The 14901-nt window shown below is 40.8% G+C and overlaps 4 protein-coding genes across 5 annotated transcripts in view; 2 read left to right on the top strand and 2 right to left on the bottom strand.

Annotated features, from left to right (window-relative positions):
* The window catches only part of frmpd1b (FERM and PDZ domain containing 1b), a 31993-nt gene extending 30011 nt beyond the window's left edge, over positions 1-1982 (bottom strand). For both annotated transcript variants that reach the window (XM_008420209.3, XM_008420211.3), the window contains exon 1: positions 1759-1982. The gene's annotated coding sequence lies outside the window, so the exon portion shown is untranslated. The remainder of the gene's footprint in view (positions 1-1758) is intronic.
* Positions 1983-4266: 2284 nt separating this feature from the next.
* tomm5 (translocase of outer mitochondrial membrane 5 homolog (yeast)) lies at positions 4267-5905 on the top strand. The gene is made up of 2 exons (XM_008420208.2): positions 4267-4506; positions 5608-5905. Exons 1-2 carry the CDS (start codon positions 4386-4388, stop codon positions 5640-5642), a joined length of 156 nt encoding a protein of 51 aa, XP_008418430.1. The 5' UTR covers positions 4267-4385; the 3' UTR covers positions 5643-5905.
* A 924-nt stretch (positions 5906-6829) lies between these two features.
* LOC103471302 (zinc finger and BTB domain-containing protein 5) lies at positions 6830-9324 on the top strand. Its single transcript, XM_008420203.3, has one exon. The coding sequence runs from the start codon at positions 7268-7270 to the stop codon at positions 9242-9244; it is 1977 nt and encodes a 658-aa protein (XP_008418425.2). The 5' UTR covers positions 6830-7267; the 3' UTR covers positions 9245-9324.
* A 111-nt stretch (positions 9325-9435) lies between these two features.
* On the bottom strand, positions 9436-14165 carry grhpra (glyoxylate reductase/hydroxypyruvate reductase a). The gene is made up of 9 exons (XM_008420204.3): positions 13935-14165; positions 13551-13681; positions 12322-12394; positions 12120-12236; positions 11898-11986; positions 11668-11769; positions 11347-11482; positions 11103-11233; positions 9436-10050 (listed from the first exon to the last, which is right to left on the bottom strand). The coding sequence occupies exons 1-9, from the start codon at positions 14021-14023 to the stop codon at positions 9929-9931; spliced, it is 990 nt and encodes a 329-aa protein (XP_008418426.2). The 5' UTR covers positions 14024-14165; the 3' UTR covers positions 9436-9928.
* Between the last annotated feature and the right edge of the window lie 736 nt (positions 14166-14901).

Below are 14901 nucleotides of genomic sequence, written 5' to 3'. Positions count from 1 at the left end.
CGTATCCTTGTAGCTGTTGTGCATAATATTGACACTTATTTATACTTTACAATTCATGCATCTTGAATAATTTAGTAAATTGATGTTTTTTACCTATTTTATCTGGATGTCTGGATGTTTATCTTTCCAAGATGTCATCCAGTCATAGACAGAGTTGGCCTACATTGTGGCACCACTGCTGCCAGTCAACTCAGCCATCACCATGAAGCTGAGGCATCAATGAGGTCACCTCCCCCTTTTTCCTTCACAGGAGTCAAACTGCCACAGTTTGTGCCACAGATTAATGATTTAACCCTGCTGCATGAATTAGATTAGCAAATGACTTTAAACAACAACCAGTTCTATTATGTTCAGGAGTATGGAGTGTTTATCGGGCTGATCTACCTCTGAGTAGACTGGAGCAGCAATCATCATCCCATACATCCCTGCTTCACAGTCTGGCCTGCAGACATGGAGGGAGACGGAAGGGGCGCGGGGGGTGGGGGGGGGTTGAGGGGGTGAGGAAGAGCAGAGCTGGCTGCAAAAAGTGGGACAGAGCTAGCGCTAGTAGATTGAGGCATAACGCTGCCGTGAAAGCATCAAGTCTGTCCTGATGTGCAAGTTCTGCCCGTCGTGATTTTCCTTCGGCACAATGACCTCCCATCACATGCTGTGTATAGCACACATTCCTGAATCACACCGCACAAAGCCTGGAGCAGTTGGAGCGCACACGCGCTCACACACAGGGAACACAAGAACGAAAGCAAAACACCGAGCATCCATTTTTGTATGTGACAGAACCAAAACACTATGCGGATCTGATTTATTTATTTTAAGAGCACCGACGTGCATGCGCTGATGATGACGATGAGGATGAGGACTGGGGGTTAGAGGGGGGGGGGGGGGGGTACGCAGAACTCTGAACCGCTGTGAGCGCTCACATCGTATCATGTCATGCATTAAATGAAGGCCCCCCAGAACAGCAAAACGCATCGTTCCGGTCTAGTTGTGTTGCACAAGAAGAACAAAATTTGACTTGATAGCTAAAGGATACGACTACAAATACAGAGGGAGAGAAAAGACGGGGACGGGGACCACCGTCCTACTATGGCTGTACATCGCCTACGCCCATTCAAAATGTTTTACAACCCAGATCCTGACATCACCCCCTCCCTCCTCCTCCCCACAATGTGTGATCCGGCAGGATTTAGTCCGTGCGTTTCCAATGATTTCACTGCGCAGACCAGAGCGTGGGTTTCCATTCCTGCTGCACCAGCCATGTATGTTAGCGAATGTGGCGATTTAAATATGGTTGATTGGTCAGCTCAATGCATGCCCGTAATTCTGACTCATATTTAACACCAAATTGACCCGAGATGTGAGAGCGAGTTCACCCATAAATGCTTTATAATGCTCTCAGAATAATCGATACGTTTCTCATCTCACTGACCAAAAAGTAACTTAGACAGGTGGGCGCAACCGTGGCCCCAATGTGGGCAGAACAAAGAAAGAAAGAAAGAAAGAAAAAAAAGGGCCAGTGTCTCGTTGGCTCGTTTGTAATCTTAATCGGATATAATCTTGTTTCGTAAACCCTGAGACACACCGGGTGTAACCCGCAGTCGGTGTGCAGGCGACCGTCATGTCGTGATCCGGTTCCACGCCGTAAACGTTAAAACGAACGGCGAGGATTGGAGGCGATCGGTGCCGCCGGTGCGTCACGTCCAGCCGAGCGCTCCCCTCCATCAGACAATAACACCGGGAAATACCGAGAAGACTCACCTCGTGGTCTGAGGAGGACGCAGACAGACGGTCCGGGGTGTGTGGAGGGGGGCTTAATCCCCCTCCCGAAAAGATCGGTGATCCGGAGAATTTCAAAAGGGGGGGTGAGAGGATGGTGGTTGATTGCGAGAAATCCGCGGTGTCCGGCCGGAGCAGAGGATGATTCTGGTGGTGGCTATACGCTGGATGCTGTCATCGCGCTGGGACTGCTCTCTCGGCTTTAATCCGCGGCCCTGAGCTCAGAAATAACCCACCCCCTCCCTCTGTCAGCGTCTCTCCTCCCTGTCTCCATCCCTGTCTGTCCGGAGGACCCGCGCCCCTCCTTCACTAAAAATAAAGCCCCAAAAATAACAATAAAATTCATGCTGTCGAGAGAAGTTAATACCTTTTAAACTGCAATGCTTATTTATCCAATATTATTTCCTCATATCTCCGCCTTTGCTATAGCAAACAGTCTTTAAACATAGTGAATGGATATTCACGAATAAGCTAAGTTACATGATATTGAATTAAAATAGACGCTTCGTTGAATTTAGTTAGCTCCCCTTTTCACTAACGCGGCATTAATGTGTAATTTATAAATAAATAAATAATGTCCTATTATTTATCAGTTATATCTATTACAAGATTAACTAAAGTTACTGGAGACGATTTGCTTTTACTGTGCATACTGGAACCAGTTATTTGCATATAATATAAAAACCGCACAGACTTTTTTTTCCCTCAATGTCAGACTTAATCTCTCATGTTTCAGTTCAGTTAAATTATTTCTATTTGATTAATGCTTTTTTTCTCTCTTTTATGTTTATTATTATTATTATTATTATTATTATTATTATTATTATTATTATTATTATTATTATTATTATCATCATCATCATCATCATCATCATCATCATCATCATCATCATCATTATTATTATTATTATTATTATTATTATTATTATTATTATTATTATTATTATTATTATTATTATTATTTCTTTCAAGTCTTTCTGACCATAATTTCCAAATGCCTGATTAATGTGTTGCATTGGAAAAATTCAGCAGCCATACTACTCAAACAGACACTCTCTGTGGCCCAGAGATGAAAGTGTTTTTGTGCAAAACACAACTAAAAGCCTGACTGCAGTTTTAGTTGTTTGTCTTGTATTTCTCGGTTTTGAACACAAAGCTGTTTCTATTATTCCTGCTTTCAGTTTTCACATGCACTCATAATGACACAGAGACGTATAAGAGGTAGGGAGCCACATGGCTCTGTGGCAGAGCAGGCAACAGTCGTCAATGCTGTTGTCCTCGGTTGGATTCCCAGCCTCAGGTCATTTTTTAGCAAGGCTTTTTATTCTCACTCTGCCTTTCCTCCTCTCCAGCTTCTGATGAATAAAGGCCATTGTTGTCATAAAAACCTTTAAAAAGGCTGTCAATGAGGTGTTTGGTAATAATGATTATCATAATATTATAGGAAATGGGGAAAACCTTCAAGTCTGCGAGCATGTTCCCATCTTTGAAGTACATAGCTGACTGCAAGACGGTATGTTGATTTGCAGGAGGTACTAGAGTTAATTTTCAAATATATGGCATTGTGTAGAAAAGAACATTATGTGTGGATTTATTGAAGCAACGTCACAAGACATCAGCCTGGAAGTTAAAGCTTGTGAACAAGTGGGACTTGCACATATATATAAGCAAAGACCTAAACATACCTCTAAATAAGTTGCAAGTATAGTTTACGGACAATAAGATCAATGTTTGGGAGTGGTCATCACAAAGCCAGAGATCTCAGTTCTAAAGGCCATTTGTGCAGAGACTTAAAAAAAAAATGTTGCGTGAACAAAATAATCTACAAACCTAAATGTAATATCTCCATTGGGAAAGAGATGTATCGCCTATCCACACACAAAAAAAGAACCCAATAAAAACACCAGTAGCTGTGTAATATAACGAACAAACAAAAAGTAATAATTAAAAGACAAAGAATAAAACACAGCATCCCAATTTTGATCACCAGAAATCCACAATGTGAATTGGATTAGTAGACTTTCGGCATTTTTGGAAAAAAAAAAACAAACAAGAACAAAAAACAACAACTGCTAGGAACAGGCTAACACGAAATATAATACATAAAAGAGAAAATGTGTAGGAGACACTGACAGTAACAGGTGAATTGAATAATACATTTAGAAAATAAGATGAAGTCATACAAATTTTACCAGTTCCTCACATTGCCCTATTTTTTCCGTCTCCGTGTAACAATTTAACTTCATTTCACACAATAATACAGTATAGAATTTACCCAAGCATATTTCTCATATCTGCTATTTTCCAATTAAACATCAAAAATCATATCTTGATTTTACTCATAACAAAAAGACAAACAAAATTTTTACAAACTAACCTAAAATTCGTGTATGATTCAAACTTGAGAAAATAAATTATTCATATATTGTGTTCACCGTAGGAGGGCAGTGACGTTCTCAGAAAAAGAAGACGGGAACAAGTTTGTCCCTCCGTGCGCACCGTACCGCTCGGTGTCCTTGTTTCCGGTTGTACGTTTTCGTTTCACGTGAAGGCAGAGGAAGGTGAAATTTTCAACCAGATAATACATCTGAGGAAAAACCACAACAAAAATGTTTAAACTTGAAGGACTCGGGCCTAAAATGGACCCAGAGGAGATGAAGAGGAAAATGCGGGAAGACGTCATCTCGTCGTTACGAAATTTCCTCATTTACGTCGCTCTGCTCAGAGCCAGTGAGTACAGACAAAAATGGCATTGAGAATCCGTATATTTCAGTTTCTAAGTAATATTTAAGTAAAAAAGCAGCTTTGTGCATTTAATGTTTGCACATCATTGTATTATTATTATTATTATTATTTTTTGTTTTGAAACAAATACTCAATCAAAATGCACAATATGATCATTTTAGGCAGAATATTTTACCAGTTTTTGACCTTCATTATATTGGGAAAACATGGGACTGTGATATTATTGTTAAATATTGCGATGAGTTTAAGAATTTAAACCCACATTTTCCAGGCTCTTCCTTGTTTCCCACAAATAATGACGTCTATACCACTCTACTTACTATTAAGCTCTACAGACGCGACACATACAAGAAATTTGATTATTGAAAAGTTAATTTATTTCAGTTACTTGGCTCACTAATTGAAACTGAGTATACACAGATTAATTACTAATGTTTTCAGCCTTTGTTACTGTTATGATTTTCATTTCACATCGAATAAAAACATGATATTTAAGATTAAAATATTACATCAAGCCACTGATAAAAATGATTACAAAAAAAGCAAACCGTTTTTAACACAGAAATATGGACTCAGTGTGACTCAGTATGTTTAATATCTATATAAAAGTTATTTTCAAAAAGGCACTTTAAATCTAACAAATAACAAATGAGTCTCATGGGAACTCATATTCTAGTTTCTTGAATATAACCGTTTGGTGTGGGCATAGAAGAGGAAAAGTCAATTCCGTCATGTATATTATTCGTAAACATAATTTGAATGCAAATATAAGAAGCTTCCTAATGTTTCTTTCAAGCAGTCCTTTACGATTGTGAAAATACACACTTAACTTGGAACTTTCTATATTGTGCAAGTGTGTTTCCATCATTCTGATCTTTATAGACTAACACAACTGTAACAAGCTGATATTTGTTTCTTGACTAAAATATGTCAAACAAGGCAAATCTATTGTTCTCGTGAGCAAAGAAGCACTTTAGTACTTTTTTGGCTGCCAGCTGGTTGGCAGTGTGCAGCATCAAGCATCAAAGCTGGTAAAACTCCCTTAATTCTCTTTTTGTTTATGTTTAATGCTTCTTGTGCTCACAGCCCCATATGTGTTAAAGAAACTGGACAGCATATGAGTCGAGTTCCCTGGTCCATGCCTCCATCCACAGTTTCCTACATCAGAGACGGCGAGGACCTCCTCATGAAGCCAATCGTCCTGTTCGTGGATCTCTGGAAAACCACCAATATTTTTCCTTGGCTTCATCTGAGACTCTTGCTGTTCTCATGTTCAGTTTGTGAACTTTAGTCTTATTTTCTAATATGTAAGCTTTGTCTTTTGGTAATGTGTCTACCAGTGTGATTATTCAACAAATAAACTGTTGATTTTGTCCATTTAAAAGTGTGAAATTAATTATTGCAGTCATGTAATACTTTATATTGTGCTTCCCTTGTTTTACTGACCAGGCATACATTTTCATAATGTCCCTTAGGAAGTTGCATCTGCAGTGCACACTAAATAACATAATTTTAGTATTATTCTGGTTGGATATTAAACACCGTTTCTGTTAGTTCATTTAAATTAGTTTCCTTCCACACACCCAGTTTCCAAGCATAGATCATGAAGTAAGGACCATTCTACAAGCTCATTTTATCGTAATCCATTTCATAAACCTCTTGCGATGTGTGTTTGCGATCAGGTAAAAACGCCCATTTGTGTGAAAGGTTCACCAGTCTGACCCAAACTGTCATCCTCCTAACAAAGAACATTGTTTAGGATGTTCAGAAACTACCAGAGCTCAAGTCTGACAAACTGGAAGATCCCAAAATATTGGCGTCCACAGTTAACCAACCCAGCTTTTTAGTAGCATGGATCGAGAAGATGCCAAACGAGAAAAAAAGCCACATCCATCAAGATTGAAACTTGCTGATGCCCACATGGACAATCAACTATCTGCTGATAAAGTTTTATGGGTCAAATGAATGATTCTTCCACTTCTTTGATAGTTTCATGGTTCTACCATTTCTGATAAAGAGAGTAGTCAATCCATTTCTGGTCAAATTTACTCCAGGAGTTTGAAGATTCTCAAACCTGCTTGTTTCTTTGAAACTTAAGGGACATATATTCAAATATTACTGTAGAGTTTTGCAAATATATTGCGCTTGACCACACAAGTTTAAGAATTTCACATTTCTATAATTTTTTATTTCTTGAGTTTGATCTTTTTTCTTGTGTTGATTTTATTTTATTTTGCTTTTTTTGCCATTTGAAAGTTGATTTTTTTTTTCTATCCGATGTTGTACTTCCCCAAGTTTACCACTTGGGGGCAGTGTTAGCTGAAAGAGTCAATGAATGAGACCGCAAAAGGACGGGAGGCTCAGACAATGGATGCTATTATGTGAGCGCTCTGGATTAAGTAGCGATGTTATAACAAAGGCATGGGACTTGATATAAATCGAGTGTTTCAGCAGCAGCAGCAGAGAGAAATGTGCTGACACTGACCCCATTCCTATTTTTTGGAGGTAAAGCTCGAGTCTGCACCGCATCCCTCCGTGTTATTGTTGGTCCAGGCCCGCCCATACTCCACAGCATCTCCGGGAAAGCCTTGGACAACACTTATCTATTCATTACAAGAGAGGAAGGTGAGTCGGCTGAGGAAGCAGCATTAAAATGAGATGTGTACAATATTAGTAACCTGCGTATAAGTTTCTATAACGCAACGGATGCTCGAATATTCTTAATTAAGAAGCTCCACTTGCTGTGATGGACTTTCCAGGACATTTCCAGCATATTTTCAAACAGCTCAACCACCAGCGCCTGCATGGCCAACTGTGTGACTGTGTGGTGGTGGTTGGAGGTCAGAGCTTCCAGGCCCACTGCTCCATCCTGGCTGCCAGCAGCTCTCACTTCAGGGCTCTCCTCAGCTCCATCGATGAGGGCTCAGGAGCTCAGGGAGTAGGAGCCCGCCATGTGATGGAGCTGGATCCGGAGGTTGTGACACCAGAGGCCTTCTCCACCCTCCTGGACATGATCTACACCTCCACCCTCTCCTTAGGGGCCTCCAATGAGATGGACGTGTTGTTGGCTGCATCCCATCTCCACCTCAATGCCGTGGTCAAGGCCTGCAAACTGCACTTGTCCAGGAAAAACTTTCCTGCCTCAGCACCTAAAGGCTGGAAATCAGTGCAGCAGCACCAGCTGCAGCAAAGTCTGTGCTCCCAGGTGGCAACCGTTCCACAGCATCTGGTAACCTCAGCCACAGAGGAAGACTCTGAGATAGAGGACATGGGGATGGAGGTGAGTCAGTCTGGAGAGGATGAAAGCCAAGGCATTGAGAGGAGTGAACAATTCACAGCACCATCTTTGAGACAAAAACGAAAGTCAGATGAGGAGCTCTTTGGTGACAAGAAGAGGATGTTTAGCTACAAAGAGTGTTCACCCACTGTGACCAGGAGCACAGAGGAAGGAGGAGAGGATCTATCATCATCAGGCTGCCTGAAGACGACTGGCAGGCAATGGGACAACCGACGTGACGATGAAGATGAGGAGGAAGAGAAATATGAGGCAACCAAGGGGGAGTTGGAAGAAATCCAGCTGCCGACTCAGTCAGACAGCAGCACAGGAGGGGCAGGAGTGTGGAAAAAGGCTGAAGGTACAGATGGAGACGCTGGGGTTAAAGTTAAAGTTGGAGAAGAGGAGCAGGATGAGCCAAAGATACTGATTGAGGTGAAAATGGAAAATATGGGCTCCTACTCCAATGATTTAGACACAATACCAAACAACTCTCCTCCATCACCACTAGAGGCGCAAATTGGTGATGAAAAACTGAACATGGCTGATGGTGTAACGTTATCATCACAGCTGTGCACAGATGTTCACACAGATACGCTGACAGGGTCTGGGGATCTGGGTGGGGTCACAGTGGACGGTGAAGGCCTGGACAGCTTCTCTGAACTTGCCTTTTCCTGCTTTCTCAATCCCAGCAGTGAAAGTGTAATGGGAGCCTTGGGAGAAGAAGATACTCTAGCTAGTCTGACAGCTGCTGCTACTGCTGCTGCTGCTGCCAGTGATGCTCCTACAGTTCCCGAAGATGCAACGACACAGAGTCAAATGGCAGAAGAAGCAAGTGCATCTTCTGTCCAGTCCTCTGACTCTTCATCATCTCTTGTTTTTCCAGTAACCCCTGTCCCTTTGCAGCAGATTCTCCCAACTCAGAGCTCTGGATTCAGTGACACAATCATCCTCCAACCCAATCAGAACTCCTTGGCAGGGTTCTTGAGCGGCATCAGACCGAGTCTCAGTCTGGACGCCTCGCTCGTCCAACCCTCCAGGGCCGGGAAAAGCTCTGGGGCTCCGACTTTCCGTCGCATCGCCCCCAAAGTATTGCCTGGATCAGAATCCTGCACAGACACTCCCTCTGGAACAGCATGTGATGGCGCAGATAGGCCAAGCCTGACTAGAGCTTCTGAGGATGTACTCTCGAAGTGCAAGAAAGCAGCTGCTGAGGACCACGTGCTGCTGGTGGAAGGGGAAAAGAAATACGCCTGCAAGATCTGCTGCAAGACCTTCATGAACCTGACGGACTGTAAGAAGCACATTCGCGTCCACACCGGAGAGAAGCCCTATCCCTGTCCAAAGTGCGGCAAGCGCTTCAGCCAGTCCTCCCACCTCTATAAACACTCAAAAAACACCTGCATGAACTTTAAAGACGATCAGGCCTTCTCAGACTCTCTGCTTTAATCTGTGCTTTTAGCACACACTGGTCGAAATTCTTAACTTCATCTGATATGAAATAAAAGAAATTCCTGTCTTTTCCTGTTCTACATTGTATGGTTTCCTGTTGTGGTTATTATAAATGAAGGCAATGATGTAAAAATGCTATGAAGACACCATAACACCATAAGAAGTGAAAAAAACTTAGAGTAGACATGTTGTATTTGGTCATCTTTTAATTATATGGCTTAATTAGATACTAAAGCACCAATTTTGTATATTTAAATGACAGTTCAGTTCTTTTCTTCAAAGAATGGTCTCTTTATGCAGAGCAGGGGTGTTTTACTGTTTAGTAAGTGCAGATCTGCAACATCAATGTCTGAATAAAGTACTGATCACCATGTACAATGCACATTTTTTATAAGAGAAACATCTTAACAAGGTAGTAAAACATTATTTCTATATCATTTCAGATGGTGTGATGAAAGATCAGTACTATTTAAAAATAATACGAATAGTAAGACTGACTAGACACAGAGGGTGTGCTTAACTTTCTTTCGAAGAACTTTACTACATTTACTAGTGTGATCAAACCAACTTCTTAAGGTGCTAGAACATGTCTAGACTGCATTAGGACTCCCACCACTATTTTCTACCTCACTGTACAGTTTTCATGAAGTAGCAGTAGGCACGGCGGTTCCTTTTCACTGTCTACAAGCGGAGTTCGCTCGGCATGTCCAAGCCCTGCAAACCTCCCAGCAGGTTCTGAACAGTCAGTGCTGACATGACGCCTCTGGTGGAGTAAGTGGCACTGCCTATGTGAGGTAACACCACTGCACAAGGAAAAGGGGACAGAAAAACGAAGGTCAATCATTTACATTTTTGCTTATAAAAGTGCCTTTGCAAACCATAAACTTCAGTGCATTTTGTGGAGGTTTTTATTTGACTGACCAACACAAAGTAGTGCAGAATTGTGAAGTGGAAGTAAAATGATTTATTTATGCTATTTTTAAAAATTCTTGACAAATAAAAATCTGAAAAGTGTAGCACGTATGGATGCAGCCTACCTGATTCAATGACTAAATAGAAGTGCCTTTGCTGCAATTACAGCTGCAGGCCTCAAGCCTACAGCTCAAACTCAGACAGACTTTTGATTTTGTGCAAATCAATTTTAAAATAAGATAGACTTAGGTTTAGGTTTGACTGAAACATTCTAATACATGAAAATGAATTGCTGTAAACCGTTAGATGTCTGGCTGGGTGTTGTGGAGAGTGTTGTGGTTCTCAAGAGCTGCCTTGAGACCACATTTTCAAAGTCTCGGTTTTAGCTTTTTTTTTTTTTTGCCTCAGATGTTTTGGTTTCTGAATTTTTCTCAAGACAAGTTAAGCCCACAGTAACACGAGCATTTTTTGCTGCAACTTAGTGTGAAACTACTAGCTGTGTTGTGAGAAGATAACAGGAATGAGAAAAGAAGAGGGAGAAATATTTTCCAGTGCAACGGTTTTCTAAATGGTCTCTCATTGGTTTGGTTTTGGTCTCTGTCCCCTGTGTTCTCGTCTTGACTCCAGCTCCAGTCTAGGGTCATTGTCCTTCCCTCTCCAAAGTCTTATACAGCCTCTTCCAGACGTTTTTCTTTCAGGATTTCTCTGTATTTATCTCCATCCATCAACTCTGCTCAGCCTAACAACAGCACGATGCTGCCAACACCACATTTCTCCTTAATGGTGGTGTGCTCAAGGTGATGTGCAGTGTTAATTTTTTGCCACATGTAGTGTGCAATCCCCTGTTTTGCTGCATTACCTTAAATCCCATTAAAATGCATTGAAATTTGCAGTGACAAAAATGTGAAAAAAGCTCACGATGTAGAAATGTTTTTGTACTTACCACAGTTTTTCAGGGTAAGAAGCGGGTGGTTTGTTGGGAGAGGCTCGGGTGTTGTAACATCCAGGCCGGCTGCAGCTATCTGTCCGCTCTTAAGAGCCTCATAGAGGTCTTCCTGGTTCACCACAGCTCCTCTAAAACAAAGAACTAGTTACATCGCCATCCTCATGTATCGTCGCAGCAAAGATACCAGAAGGCGGCCTGAATCTGCATGCCTGGCCCTCCGGTACAGCTTTTAAATGTCTACCTGCTTGAGTTGATGAACACTGCAGTTTTTTTCATCTTGCTGAAAAATGCCTTGTCACACAGGCCCTGAGTTTCTGGTGTCAGTGAGCAGGAAACCACAACGAAATCACTCTCTGACACAAGCGTGTCCAGGGGAACTGCTCAACAAAGAGGAGACGGAAATAAATGTAAAACGCAGATGATCGAATGCACAAATTAATTTTTAAACTAATCCTCTGTACTATGGTTAAAAATTGAACTTTGTCTGCGCTGCCATTTCCTCCTCACCAGACTTTCCTTAATTCCCACTTTCACTTTGTATCACTTCCAATGGTTTTCTTACCAAACTCGCCATTCACCTCTGCGGCGTGGGCTTTAGCCGTCCTTCCGGTATACAGCAGTCTCTTAACCCCAAAAGGAAGGAGTCTCTTAGCTATGGCCATACCTGATCACAAAATATGCAACCAAAAGTCTCACGTTTACAAGGTCAAGTCATATAACTCAATGTTATTTGGACGACACAGAATCTGCCACATAGATCTCGAGCTTCCAAGCAGCAACATAAAAACAAACCAATGCGTCCCAGTCCAATGACCCCCACAGTGCTGCCCGACAGGCCGTAACCGCACAGCCAGAGAGGTTTCCATGAGCTCCAGCCACCACTACGACAAAGAGAAACACCTTTATCTAATAAGAATGTAAATTCAGGCAGCTGCTGCCATTTTGGGTTAAAAAGTAACAGAAACACGAATAAGAAAAGTAATTAGTATAAATGAGTAACCCAGTGAGGCTAACTTTTTGACCTCCTCCACTCCCTCTGGTAACCGGCGAGCAGTGGCCAGGAGCAGAGCCACGGTCAGCTCTGCGGTGGCGTCAGTCAGGACATCCGGAGTGTATCCGACACGTATGCCGCTGTTAAAAGGGAAAGAAAAAAAAAAAGCTGAGAAAGCATGAAACATTTCCTTTCAGTATATTTGTTTCATTTACTGAAGCTCACCGCTTTTTGATCTCATCTAGAGCCAAGTGGTCGAATCCCACAGACATGGTGCTGATTACTTTTAGGTTTGGCCCTAAAGTCAGAGAGGGAGCAGCTGAAATGTTGTGCAGACATTGTTTTAACACTGGATCAAAGAAAAAAAATGACTAAATTCTTTAATAAGCTACAGTGCCTTGTGAGGGTGCTCATAGCCCCATATGGGTTTTTTGGGGGGAGGTCTGAAATGAAGCAGCACACGACCATGAAGTGGAAGGACGAGAAAACATGATTTCAAAAGATTTTTTTTTTCTAATCTAAAAATGTGTCATACATTTGCATAGATCTACTCTGATACCGCTGAATAAAACACAGTGCAACCAGTTCTCTCCAGTTGTTACCTAATTAGTCAACAGAGTTTGAAATTTCCCACATGGCTGGAAACTAACACTGCACGTCGCTGGGCAAACATCATCCTTACTGTGAAACATAGAAGTGGCAGAATCATGCAGTGGGAATGTTTTTCTTAAACATTCACACCATATTTTTGTTTGGAAATCCTTTTGAAAAACAAGTTTCTTTTTCTACCACTTTGTATTGCTCAGTCACATATAATCCATTTAAGTACATTGAAGTTTGTGGCTGTAACATGGTGAACTGTGATGGCTTGAGTTGTACGGACACTACTTCAAGGCAACGTAAATGAAACAGAGTTACTGACATCTGCCACTGTGATTAACTAACCCAAGAGTTTAAGGAAATGAGCAATGCAGTTCTATTTTTGTAGAAAAAAAAATCTGCAAGTAGTTGTATAGCAGAAACATAAAAAGGGTCCCACTTGTTTGCATTTCTAAAAGAAATTCAAAAAATTAAAAATGCTTTTGCATTGATTGTTTTATTTAATGGTCTAGTTAGATGTTTTAAATAATTCTCAACAACAACCATATGGGTCACTCTAACTTTAAGTATAGCTACATTTAGCTATGTTTAGGTGCACTAATTTTGCACCTAAATTAGTGCATCTAATTTAGGTGCACTAATTTTGGCTTTTTGAGTAAAAGCAAAAAAAACATATTAATAAAAGACATAATTTGTGGTTAACCAACATTTAAAGAGCTACAAAAGATCCCTGGGATGTACTTTGGGTCTCATGTCACACAAATGTATTATTCTAAGATGCATGTGGATAGTTGCTCAGATTAGGTAAACAGGATGACTGCATGGTCTTGCTATCAGAGCGATGCCTTGCCTACCTGCAGCATCCAGAACCTCAACATCAATCTTGTCTGACAGCAAACACACAAGACCATGAGATCCCTGGACTCCTTTAAGAAGCTCTGCCCGCGGGACAGGCTCATCCGAGTCCCACTGAGACACCTCACATCTGTTTGAGTGGAGACAGAAATGAAGGTAAAAATGACAATGGGATTTATTGTCACTATTGTAAACTAAATGAACACAGACAGTCATCTCAGCTGAAAAAACTGTCAGTAGAAGGTCGTATGAGAGCAATGCTAACATGTTGAAGTTTTATGTAACTTAGGGTCAAATTATCTCAATACACGTGAGCGCTAACTAGCAGGTTTTTAGTTCATTATGCTGCTTGTTCATCGAGACTGTTATAAAGCTCTTCTTACACTCCAGTCGCTCCAGAAAGGATCTTCGTTCCCTCTTGAGGGATGCGCCTCGTTATGAAAACCTTCATCAGTTCCCTCACTGCTTTCATTACAGTTCAGCAACACAGGTTATCTGAACTCTCCTTCGAGCAGAAAACGACCGACTGTTACAGCTTTACAACCATTTAACCTTCAGTCAACTGCACCATTTCTTCGGTAGGCGGGCACGACACAGGAAGTGCCCAATTTTATGCTTAGTGCGCATGCGCAGAGTCTTTAACACCCCCCACTTTAGTTCCGTGTGTGAAGTTTGTGAGAAGAAGAAAAAATAGAGAACCCGTTGAATATTATAGAAATGTTGTTTTAATGCAAAGCACAACACAGCGTCAGGCGGAAAACAACCTGTGTTTGAGCTCATGAGAGTAGAAAGCGCTTGCGCAATTTCCGAAACAGACAGAAGTCAAACTATCTTAATCAATAAGATATCCAGTACATGTAGATTACAGCAAGTAAGTTAACGACGTTGTTTTATATAAACATAATTGGCTATCTTGTACTTTTAGATAGTTGCAATGAAAAGTACATATTTATGTCTTTCTTACGTTTAAATATGTTTTCGATTGTTTGGTCGCAATATATATATATATATATATATATATATATATATATATATATATATATATATATATATATATATATATAAAATATATATATAATTTATTTATTTATTTTTTATTTCATATTGAAGATGTCTTTATTAGTTCCAAGTGGTCTCCAGGCCATCATGTTAGACATTTTTAATAATTCTGTACTTTTTATTTTATTTTTGTAATAATAATAATAACAGTAATCTGCGTATATAAATGTTATGTTTAAACTCAAGCATTCTTGTGGATTTTTGCTGATAGGTTCCTTGTCATTCACGCCTTTTCCTATATGAAACACAATGGTGGCAGCATCATGCTGAGGATATGTTTGTCTTGAGCAG

This window comes from Poecilia reticulata, chromosome 10 (genome assembly GCF_904066995.2).
Source record: "Poecilia reticulata chromosome 10, P_reticulata-male-v2, whole genome shotgun sequence".
Classification (NCBI taxonomy): Eukaryota; Metazoa; Chordata; class Actinopteri; order Cyprinodontiformes; family Poeciliidae; genus Poecilia; species Poecilia reticulata.
The sequence above is the reverse complement of the archived record's forward strand: the minus strand, read 5'-3'. Positions and strand labels throughout refer to the sequence as shown.